The sequence below is a fragment of the Osmerus mordax genome, chromosome 5, assembly GCF_038355195.1.
Source record: "Osmerus mordax isolate fOsmMor3 chromosome 5, fOsmMor3.pri, whole genome shotgun sequence".
NCBI lineage: Eukaryota > Metazoa > Chordata > Actinopteri > Osmeriformes > Osmeridae > Osmerus > Osmerus mordax.
Genome location: NC_090054.1, coordinates 9,352,072 through 9,364,778, shown reverse-complemented (window position 1 = coordinate 9,364,778; position 12,707 = coordinate 9,352,072). Strand labels below are relative to the sequence as shown.

The 12,707-nt window shown below is 41.6% G+C and overlaps 1 protein-coding gene across 4 annotated transcripts in view; it reads right to left on the bottom strand.

Moving 5' to 3' along the window:
• Positions 1–12,707, bottom strand: part of marchf8 (membrane-associated ring finger (C3HC4) 8) — a 62,237-nt gene that overhangs the window by 30,520 nt on the left and 19,010 nt on the right. The window contains exon 1 of one of the 4 annotated variants that reach the window (XM_067236193.1): positions 435–495. The exons of the other annotated variants lie outside the window; for them this stretch is intronic. Coding sequence (XP_067092294.1) covers positions 435–464 — 30 coding nt within the window. The 5' untranslated portion in view covers positions 465–495. Of the gene's footprint in view, positions 1–434; positions 496–12,707 lie in introns of those variants that run through there. 4 annotated transcript variants of the gene reach the window in all.

Below are 12,707 nucleotides of genomic sequence, written 5' to 3'. Positions count from 1 at the left end.
CTTATGTAATGCAAATACACTTTATCTCAAAAATAATTCTGTCACTCAAACACACGCACACACACACACAAAACACAGTGATGTATTATATGTAGTGTAGCTTCTGCTTTAAAGAAGCTGCAGGCAGAGGAGCGCTTTACCATCACCACGGAAACAGAAGGCCTCACCATAACAACCACTGAACGGAAATGGCTCTTTCATACTCCCCTTCTCCTTCTCGATCTCTTGCTCTCTCCCTCTTTCTCTCTCTCTCACACTGCATGTACACAACATTCATTAAAACACATTTAAATAAAGACTATTTGTATGCTTACCAAAGCCTGACTCAGGCCTTAATATACCCAAATGAACATGAACAAACAGACAAACCAAGCTGTCGTCAGCACTGGCAGAGACAACAACATCAATGAATGATGGGCAAGAGCTTGCCATACCTGAAGCTTCATCTTCCAACAGGAATTCATGGCAGTATCCTGGAGCACCCTCTCCACACACACACACACCGTACACAATTGCACACACACCCTCACACCGACAAAGGGTCCCCGGGGGGCTCACATGCCCCTCTGTAAATCCTCCGGGGGGAGATGGGATGAGGCACGGCGCGATAGTAAACACGGAAGTGGATTGCAGCAATGTCAGCTAACTGGGTGATGACTGCAGCTTCAACAGCACATCCAGAGACAAAGGCAGAGATAGAGAGATGGGAGAGGGATCGAGCGAGAGAGGGAGGGAGAGAAGCTGCCCTACATTCCCTTCGCAGAGAGAGAACGAGCTGTGAGCTACCGCTACTTGTCTGGGCTTGCTCTCTCTGGGCTACTGCACAAACACAAACACACACAGACACACACACACACACACACACAAAGACACACATAGCCTTAGCCTAGCCAGCAATGCTGCATTCTTATTGGTTCTGCATTTCTTTCAGCTGATCCCAGTCAGAGGGGGTGGAGTTTGTAAGTGAATTATTCATGAGGGGTGTTCCCTTAAATAAAATCCCGTTGCTCATTCAGCTTAACAAGCCCCTCCCCTAACCCTGTTTGGCATGTCCCATGTCGATGACTTGTCATAATAAGAAGCACAACCGCACACACACACACTGATGACCTCAGATTCAGGCAAAACCATTAAGGATCAACATTACTGCCACAACCTCCAATCCCCAAAAGGCTCAGAGGGGTGAGAGGTAGGGGTGGAGAGGGGGGATTGTGATAGTGGGTCATTTATTAGAGACATTCACACAGCTCTATCCAGGAGCAAATCTGGAGAATGGAAGAATCCTTCGCTGTGTGGAACACACATCCCCCAGACTGTATAATACACATTTTATTCTCATAAAGCTCCATGGTTATTTTTATCATTGTGCTCTCAATTCTTAGATTAGAGCAAAAGAAGCACTGCAAGCTTGGTCGCTAATCTATTTATATGCTGTATGTATTTATTCACTTAACCTTTATTTAACACATCCGAAAAATAACAAATACGCATTCTCTACTAATTACTGTAACCTTGGAGTACCTTTCCTTCTGAACACATGGCAAATGATCTTCTCAGGAAACAAGAGACATAACATAGAGTTTTACCATTAGCCAACTAAGCATGTGGCGTCTGTTTACCCTGTAGGAGCTTCTGTTGGTTTGTGCTCAGCTGATTCTCCAGCAAAAATCTAAGGTGGCTTAACCCTGAGCCAACTTCATGTGTGTTTGTGTGTTTCTCTTCTGTGTGCATGCATTAGAGAGTGCATGCACATAAAAGTTAGGAGTGCGTGCGTTGTGTCCACGTGTGGAGTGTGTCCATGTGTTTGTAAGTTGGGGTAGTGTACAGTAGGCAGGTCAGGGTTTCTTTAGGATAATGAGTTAAGTAGCGCTTTCTAGTTTCACTGGGCAACACCGCTAAACAGCTTTAGCTTCTAAACGTAGCTCTATTAGTTAATACCCCCTCCCCCCCTCCTTCTCACATGGACTTTGGTCAACACAACAACCAATGAATACCCAGCTGATATTAATGGTATTATGGAACAGTCCTGACTGCAAGAAGTTCTCCTTACAAGACCTTGGTTGTCTTTTATTCTTACTCAATGCCTCTCATCTTAATAAACAGAGAGATATTTGTTTACATTTATATAAAACGGTCGAAAGTTCGATAACAGCAACTTTGGTTAGATCTCTCCCTAGGTTGAATACATTCTATATGGAATATGTGTACGTGTTTGAATGTATCAATCAGTTGCCAACCCCCACAGAAGGTTGTTTTATTATTACAGATCAGTGCCATCTAAATGCAGCTGATGTGTGTTGACTGTTTCAAAAGTAACTAAAAACCAATACTTATGTTTAGATATAAACCCCTATGGTTAATCCTCATGGAGAAATAAATACATTTAAACTTACCATTGTTTGCAAAAACATTTTTTTATATTATTTGTCGTAAATACCAGGTTTTATTTGCCCCTACAGGTTAAAGACATAAAACAATGTGTGTGTTCGTGAGTGAGCGTTTCAGGAAGCCTCAACATTTAAATCCAGGAAAAATCCCCCACACACACGTTGTTGTGTGTATGTGTGTGGTGTACATAAGTACATTTGTGAGATAATTATAATGACTTGGATAATAATAATACATAATTAAAATTGTCTAATTCCAAAGATTATTAAATCCACAAGAGCTCAGTTCTATCCGACAGCTATCCCAGTTCTGCCCTGGTTCTGATGGTTCCCATGTGGCCTCAGAGGTCTGGGTCCAGACTAGGCGGTCAGCTAGCTCCCTGCTGACTGAAACACTCACTCTTAGCACCAGGCTCTCATCCTCCCTCTGCCAGGCTGACATGGAGACCAGGGGTAAGCAAATATGCCATTTTATCTGTCTGTATCAGTTTAACCAACTAAAGTGTCTTTATCTGCATTCCAACAGAAATTGGAAATGGGCGTAAGCTTCTCAGAAATTAATGAAAATGTGTGTTAAAATTAAACAAGGCTTCTTATTCCAGAAGCAGCAGGACAGTCTTGCATGCTGCAGAAGTGATGGGAATGGTTAGTGGTAGAGGATGTCAGCAGCACAAAAGGTTGCACGTTCAAATCCTGCTTGTACGTAACTTTGGCTATAAATGACTGCAAAATGAGTATTATTATTAAATTATTGAGTTGATACCGACAAACCTTTACATACATTCATTCAATTTGGTTTAGCATTTTGTAGTTTGTACCTCACGCAAAATAACAAAATGATGTTGCTCTACTGCTAACATGATTAGCCAGGTTTCTATTGAAAAAAAACAAGCTTGGCCATTAGCTTGATCTTGTGCAAGTTCAAGTCCAACATAAGCATAAACAGCTCACCTTCCCAGCTGGTATTTGTCCTACTTCTGCTGATGGCATGAGATCAATTACTTTCATTTGAATAAAAAAAAACTAAAAGTTGTTCTTGAAGTTGTCATTCATTGACGAGAACAGGCGGAGATTACATAAAGTGAGAAGATAGCTAAACTGTCAATTCTACAGAAACTGATGTCAGAGGCCCCTGGTGTTACCAAGGGGATGTCACTGCAACTTCCCAAGGTGCAGAGAGGTCATCTAGAGGTCACTTAGAGTTTGCCTAATGGTGCTTACTGGTCTGTATGATTGCTTCACACACAGGAGCCAGGGGCCCAAGATGCAGATGATATAGGAAAAGAGAGGATAAAAAGATGGTAGGAGGGCAGATTGAGAAAGACAAGGAAGGAGAGAAAATGAGAGAATGGGAGAGAGAGAGTGTGAAATTACACTCATTCAGTTCAGTTCACACATACATCAGGTATACAGTGGAGGAAACTACCGGACTGGGAATTGCCATCTACCAAAGAGACTGTTACACCAAACAATGTGTCAGCCATATTTTTAAGAGGTACCAGTCTGAGTGTTTTAGTAGTTTTGATACATTGATTTATTTGATACATACTTTGAAAAGTTGTGCCATTAGTAATGGTATAGTACTGTTGTATGATGTACTACAAACAGCTACAAAGCTGCAACTAACACAGTCACATACCGAGCTGAAAGAGAACGCAATGTGGATGATGACAGAAGAGAAACTCATTTGACCTAACCACCTTCTTCACATTCTCGCCCAATCTCTTTCTCTCGTGCTCAGTCTGTCCTCCCCTACCCTCCCTCCTCTCTCTTGGTGAAGAACCTGCTGTATGCTTCAGCAGCAACAAGAACTACAATGTTGTGCACCTCTTTTAAAAAGTAATGCACTAGTTTAACAAGGTCTTTTAGGTACTATCACAGCACCCAGTTACAGTTTAACTCATGTCCCCCAATCCCTAATCCCTGATGGCAGGATCGGAGCAGAAGGAGCCGGAGAGGATGGAGATGGTTCCGATGAGCTACTGTGGCTACCCAACTACATTAGAGTGTATTCCAACTATCATATAGTAAAGCTACTGAGCCCTAACCAAGAGGTCTCTGTGTAAGTGTGTGTGTGTGTGCATGTAAGGAAGTAAGCCCAATACTAAGAAAAGCCACTAAGAACAGCATTTGTTTTAGATTTCCTGAGGGCAGGTGTACCCACGTAATGGCTAGTCACTGACCGTTACTGTCTTATCGACAGCCAATATCAAACCGTGTGGAGTGAGAGAGAAGACTGGCACTCTGTGACCGGACACACGCCTCTAAATAGGCTTATGGAAGTGTGTAATTACAGTTGTTGTATGCATGCCTTTGAACTAATATGAATGGGCTGCTCAGCGTGGCCTAAAGCCCAATTTATACTTGGGTCGCAGACACTTTTGAAAAGGTCGCCGACAAAAATGACGTCTCGGTCGACACTTTTAACCGTCGCTTAGAAGTGTCGCCTACCAGGAGAAATTTCTACTGGCGCGGATGTCGTCACATAGTGAAAAATTAAAATTGTCAGTTTCTCCGATTGATCACCTAGGCTACAAAGCGTTAACAATGTAACCATAGCTATGAATGTAACGGTAAAATGATTCTGTTTACGTCACGCGAACCTTGAGCACAGGCGACTGTTTTCTATGGCGTGAAATTAGTGCCAGGAGAGCGAGCTCTGTAAAAACGATTTGTAACTTGCAAAAAAGATTTGTGTCTCTGTAGAAAATGATTCGTGTACTTGCAAAAAAAAAGTTTTGTGTCTCCGTAGAAGAAGGCAAGATTTGTGTACTTGCATAAAAGATTTATAACTTGCAAAAAAGATTCGTGTACTTGCAAAAAAAAGTTTTGTGTCTCCGTAGAAGAAAAAGATTCGTGTACTTGTAAAAAAAAAGTTTTGTGTCTCCGTAGAAGAAAAAGATTTGTGTACTTGTAAAAAAAAGTTTTGTGTCTCCGTAGAAGAAAATGATTCGTGTACTTGTAAAAAAAAGTTTTGTGTCTCCGTAGAAGAAAAAGATTCGTGTACTTGTAAAAAAAAGTTTTGTGTCTCCGTAGAAGAAGGCGGGAACAATGCTCCCAAAACCATCTAAGCCAATCAAATATAGCCATTTCTGTGTCTAGTATCATTGGACATTTTCGTCTGTCTATCACACAAAGAACGTCAGCGAATAAGAACAACACTAGAGTGCTGATGATTTCAATGACGAGTCATTTGGTAAGTAGTTCAAAATATCCATGGGCATGTACCTTTAATGCAACATTTAAAGATTATTCGGTTAGCACACTCTTAACAGTATCAATTAATGGATAAGAGTCGTAGTAAGTTGAATAGTTTTTTAATGTAAATATGTATACGGATATTTAATTAGACGACCAGTCATTAAACCTAGCATTAGTTGGACAATGTGCAGCTAAATTGCAGCCGGTAAGCATCATACCAAGCGTTCACAACTTTACATGTTTTTTAATGTTGGTGTATTCGCCATGCTAAACTAAACATGAGCTGGACACACTGGATAGATCTCAAATGTTGGCTGGGAAAGTTAAGCGCATAAATTAAAAAGATATGGATCTTTCACTCTAGAGTGTATTATTTACTGCCAGCTTTCATTTCGAATGAAAACCACTAACTATATTGAGTGATTTAGCGGCAGTTCCCTGCCATTTAGCTGCACATTGTCCAACTAAGGCTAGGTTTAATGACTGGTCGTCTAATTAAATATCCGAATACATATATACATTAAAAAACTATTCAACTTACTACGACTCTTATCCATTAATTTATACTGTTAAGAGAGTGCTAACCGAATAATCTTTAAATGTTGCATTGAAGATACATGCCCATGGATGCATGCCCGGGAGTCAGGTGGCTGAGCGGTGAGGGAATCGGGCTAGTAATCCGAAGGTTGCCAGTTCGATTCCCGGTCATGCCAACTGACGTTGTGTCCTTGAGCAAGACACTTAACCCTACTTGCTTGGGGGAATGTCCCTGTACTTACTGTAAGAATCAGAATCAGAATGGAATTTATTCGCCATGAAAGTTTGCACAGACAAGGAATTAGCTTTGGCAGGAAGGTGCATACAATAAAAATATACCTAAAATTTAAATATGTGGACTATCTATACTAAGGGTACATAAACTAGCAGTACTAAGTGGGATTAGAATAGAATTAAATATTTTCTATTCTAATCCCACTTAGTACTGCGTTCTGGATAAGAGCGTCTGCTAAATGACTAAATGTAAATGGATATTTTGAACTACTTACCAAATGACTCGCCATTGAAATCATCAGCATTCTAGTTTTGTTCTTATTCGCTGACGTTCTTTGTGTGATAGACAGACGAAAATCTCCAATGATACTAGACACAGAAATGGCTATATTTGATTGGCTTAGATGGTTTTGGGAGCATTGTTCCCGCCTTCTTCTACGGAGACACAAAACTTTTTTTTACAAGTACACGAATCCTTTTCTTCTACGGAGACACAAAACTTTTTTTACAAGTACACAAATCTTTTTCTTCTACGGAGACACAAAACTTTTTTTTACAAGTACACGAATCATTTTCTTCTACGGAGACACAAAACTTTTTTTTACAAGTACACAAATCGTTTTCTTCTACGGAGACACAAAACTTTTTTTTACAAGTACACGAATCTTTTTTGCAAGTTACAAATCTTTTTTGCAAGTACACAAATCTTGCCTTCTTCTACGGAGACACAAAACTTTTTTTGCAAGTATACGAATCATTTTCTACAGAGAAGTTACAAATCGTTTTTACAGAGCTCGCTCTCCTGGCACTAATTTCACGCCATAGTTTTCCGAAGTATAAATGCAGCAGCCTGAGCGACACTTTTTTTTTTCGTCGGCGACCATTTCAAAATTGTCCGCGACCGAAGTATAAATTAAGCTTAATAACTGCAACAGCATGTCCCATACCCGTTTGGACGCTTGATGGGGTTAATTAAGAGAGATTAGCGCTATGCTAACACATCCCACTCCAGTGAGGATAACATCAACTGTTGTACGGGTGTAGTGTTTTAATTTCTGTAAAAAAAAAAAATGGAGAAAATAACACAAGCTGGGGGCAGGGGGTTAGAGACAGACCTTTTAAAGTGAGACCAAAGATAGTGGAGGCTCCTCTCTCTTTAACACTGTAAGGATTTAATCTATCCTCAATGGAAAACGTGTTTGACCACCAGTGAGTTAGTTCAATACCATCTGTTTCCTCATTCCAATCCCATGACCATGGCCACAGTCAACTATCTATGACATCATCAACCACCAGTCAGCAGATGGTACCCCCCAACTAAACCCAAACAGATGGTTCAATCCACTGAAAATATATGATCAGGGTAATTCATACAAATACATACACACACACAGGCATAAAACTGTGCCAGAAACTGTTGATGAACCAGGGTCACACTGTACTGTCCTAAGACATGGAGTGCAAACGTTGCTCATTTTAATGAGTATCAGGTATTTATATTGGGTACAGATCTTAAATCAGCCTGACCATTCATGCCCATTCATGCTTTACCTGCTGAGATCTTGGACGTGGACCAAATACTTCAATTGGGAAGTTGTCCAGGGACAGATAGAAAGCTGTCTATGTATAAAACAGTACGTCCACTTCTGGAATGGAGAGAGAGAGAGCAAGGTGGACGGAGTGAGACTAAGAGATGAAGGTGTGTGCGTTTGTGTGTGTGTTTCGAGGTTTTGGGTCCTGTCCAGACTGGTGCTCTAATTAGAAGGGGTCATGGATTCCACTGAGACACAGTGGGGTAAATAAAGGACTGTAATTAAGTCATCTGTATGTGTAGTACTGTAGTTCACACAGGTAGAAAATCACAGTTCAACTATCGGTAATCATCCTCAACCACAAACCACTGATCCCTACAGAGTTGACCTCAGAACATGAGGAGCGGATAGCGGGCAGACTGTGGAGACTGGTGCCTGTAGGCACTCAACAGGGCTCCTGGCACAGATTCACTATATATGTGCCACATCTTCATAGCCTCCTCTTTCAGCTCCTATCCTAATCCATATTTACTTGACGCCAGCTTGGGCTGTCAGACTGTCGCAGGGGAAGGGTTGATAGGTTAGGTACAGGTAGCCACCTGTGGGTATTGAGATGCACTCCACTGGTATTACTGAGCTAACAGATGTCTGCTCTCCAGCCCTGATGAAAACACACACACACACATGCATACACTAGAAACCTCGCCAAGCTCCATCTGGTCCTCAGTTTGGATTTCTGGCATCGTTTACCATAGCAGACACACATCCAAAGAATTGTGTACAGAGAGTACATACACACACACTCAAATAGACACTCACATTTGCACACACAATATGCAACAAAGGAATTCCCCCACTTTGTAACCACTGGAATGTGTCAGTGATGCTGATCAACAACAACCTACATTCACTATCCTTTAGACTGGGTAAATCTTGTCCACCAGAGTGTATGGTTCTAGTGTAGAGAGAGAAACGGGGAGGGAAAAAAAGAGAGGTGGAAAGAGATGGAGAGAATTAAAATGGAGGGAAACAGATACAGAGAGAGACAGAGGTCAATCAGCTGGATAGGTCTAGACTGTAATGTGTGATGGATCCATGGCGTACAGCAGTAACACAACAATTCTCTACCAGTCACAGCTATTTGCATTTAAAGGCCAACCATCTGACAAGCCTGTGCAACTGAATGACATGCCAATATGCATTTTGAGTGCCTGGAAATCAAAAGCTTAAAATGTCACTCAAAACAGGAAGGAGGGAGACAGTTAGAATGCTGGGTTTCATATACACGGCCCTCTAATAGTTGGTGCGATTACAGAAAATTCACAAGTCCAGTGAGCATGAAAACGCCTTGGAACTTCCGTCAAGAACTTATGGCTTGTGGAATTAAGAAGTAAAAAGGTTACAACTCTGTAAATCTTGCTCTGTAAACACCCCCCTGAAAATGCACTGATGTGTGTCTCACGTAGAGCAGCAATAGCAGTTCAGCCAGCCTGTTACACCGCCCCCTGCCGTCTTGGTTCAAAACTACAGCACTCTAGCAGCAGCCCTTCCACTTCTCCCACTGCATGGTTTCATTCCAGGAGCAATAGCTCGACTTCTCGTCCTCGTTCTCCCACTCTTTTTTCTCCTCCTCCACAGCCCACTGTCTCTGGAACTAATATATACTCCTTCCTGCTGTCTACACATCCTGACCCTGATTTTGATGCAGATACAATCAAAAACACCTTGACGGATGACTGATGGATGACTCACATATGGACGCACATGGACTCTATCCAGGCTCCACACAATATCCTCTTGGTAGAACCTCTAAGAGAGAGAAGGGGAGGGGAACAGCCACCATCTGCTAAGACTGAGCCAGGTACACACCATTTGACCTATCAAGAATCCTAATTCTCACACTCCGAGACCATGCTGTCTAGTGAAGGTTAGTGGAGGAGAGAAAAATGAGGAAGCGGAGTCCTGTACGCTAAATTAATTCATATAAAAGGCATTTCGTGACAAGCAAGAAACAAAGCTGTCTTGTTTGCAGTCTGCTCTCCTACCTTTTTTGTTATCTCTCTATTTCCCTTTGCTCTTTTCTTCTCTCCCTTTCTCTAAACATTTCTTTTCATACAGTTTTTGTGTGTCCGTCTCTGTGGGTGGCTCTCCGTGCAGATAGATTGAACAAATATCAGATATAATACAAGAATGTCCCTTCCGATGCTTGTCGGAAACTGACATTATCTCCGCAGACAGGCACAAACACAGACGTTACACAGCATTGCCTTGTGCAATCCTACATTGTCTGTAAAGAGCTATTTAATGTACATGAATTACAAATAAGAAAACATTTCAGTTACAATGAAATTGTTCATTTAGGCTTAAAAATCCTCAAATTTAAATCTTAAAATTGCCAAATTTGTGTGCATTTTTTAAAATTGTAGTATCTAATGTACAGGAGATTCTGTAAATAGAATATCCTCTTACTGGCACTTACACCCCCTCATAGAGATAAAGTTTCAGTTGGTTATTCACTACAAAGTAACCCAGTCCCCTCTGGTCAGTGGGCTATTCACACACACACATACACACAAACAGAAATACACGCCTCTAGTCCTACCAGCTTGTACTTGTCCTCACACACACACACACACACACTAAGAGAGAGAGAGACATACTATTACCCTGTCTCACCTTCTTGTCACCATGGATCATTGAACGTCACAACACAGTGGTATCCACTTCCTTCTCTGTGACAGCTGCTGAGTGTGTATGGTTACAGGGGGACGGTGGTGTCTGTGTGTGTATGTGGGGGAGAGGGTCTGTGTGTGTGTGTTGCTGATGGGGTACCAAGATAAAATAATATGCCTACATTATAAATGGGCACACTTCCTCTTTTCGTGTAACCTTGTACAATATTGTGGTATTGTGTGTGTATGTAAGTGTGTGTCCTACAGTGTGTTCATCTGTGTGGCAAGGTGTGTGCATTAGTGTGATTGCTAGTGTGTGTACTAGGATGTTCACGCATGAACAGAAACACCCTTTCACTTCACTCTTTTCTTAGGAAAAAAAACATACAGATTTCCACATACACACACACACACACACAGATATACAATCAGCCTACACATATAATCTAATATTGTCGACTGAGTCACCTCACTGTCAAATCAAGGAAGCTGACAAGGTGCTTGCACAGTCACCTGTTGTTTCTACTGAACACAAACGGAATGCAACACAGGGACGGGAATGCATCTCTGAAAACAGATACACTGTGTCAGGGCAGCGCGTTCTTGACACTTGTCCGTACAACAACAAAGATAGGAAGGAACCGCACGCTAACTCTGTCTCATTTTCTGGACTAATCCAGTTAGGGAAGCTTTTCCAGGGGTGGGGGGCTTCCTCAAATGTAGAAAATTGGAACATAACCAATAAAGACAGAAAGAGAGAGATATTGTAGGTATGTGAGACACAGGGAGAGTGGAGCTGCTTAGAAATTGTTGTGTCATTGATATTGAGTGAAAACAAAAAGAAAACAGATATGATGAATCTTGGGATGTGGTTTCTATGGTGATCTCATTCGTCTCTCTTTCTTTTCCCCTCTTCTCCTCATCTCTTCCTCCACACCTGTGTCTTTTTGTCCCCGGCTCATCTTGTCCAGGAAACCTGTTATATTCATAACTCTCCAAGGATATCCATTAGCAGTCTTAATGGGGAGCCAGGTCGTAGTGTGTGTGTATGCATGCCTGCCTGCGAAATCCTACAGGTTGAATAAACATGCCACTCACACTGACTGGAGTTGACAGCTATTTTTTAAATCAAAAAGCACTTACAGATGGAGTTCACCTCCTAAATGGAGTAGTGATGGAAAGAGATATAATCTGTGATATGTGTGTGTGTCAGGGATTAATGTGACAAAAATCGCACAAGGCTTCTCTCTCCTTCCCATGATCCTTTCTGAAGAGACTGCCGATGGTGTTACCTTCTTCACACTCGCCTTCCTACTGAGTTGACAGACCTAGACTCACGCTGAGGTAGAATTCCATTGCATTCTGGGCTCCCATCCCTGTACCCGCTTCAGTTGGCCATCTTATTTACGATCTTCAACCGTTTCCACGGCAACCACACAAGTCCCTGTCACCCACATCCGCTTCATGCTGTTAAATCAGACTATGGTCTCCTCTCTCTCTCTGTCTCTCTCTCTCTCTGTTCCTATGGACAAAAAGTGGAGGGGTCAAGGCAGGGTTTAAACCTCAGATTGCTGTAAAACGGTGGTGTCTGTGAGAGAGGACAACACAAAAGACACAACACTAGCAGCCATGGTTTCACTGAGCTACACACAAAGCCACACACAGTATATCTTGCCTGACCCGTGTAAGAAAGCAAAACACTGTGATAAAAAAAAGACTATATGAAACAAATGCTACATAGAGAAGTGGTGAATCATTGGATCAATTCAAACAGTTGGCAACAATCTAAATTTCCTGGGCTCACATATGTGTTGTATACATCTTTTTTATAAGAGTGTGAAGGTGCTACATGACATTGTCATAATCTGATCCTAACAGACCAAACCAATCATAATCTACTTTTCTGTCAAAAACAATGCGATCTGTTTGACCTGAGCATACACCTGTGCACAGCTTTTGAATGTTTCATTTCCTTTTATTCACCATGAGGCCATCAAATGGAACCTTTGTTGTGAGATTCTGGGCTTTAAGCCTGCCAAATATCTATTTTCCAAGGTTCCAAGATGTGCATGTCTAGAAATTTCCCAGCAACATCTGGAAGCATGAAAGGAAGCTCCGAGAGTTCTAATAATTCTTCTGAATCT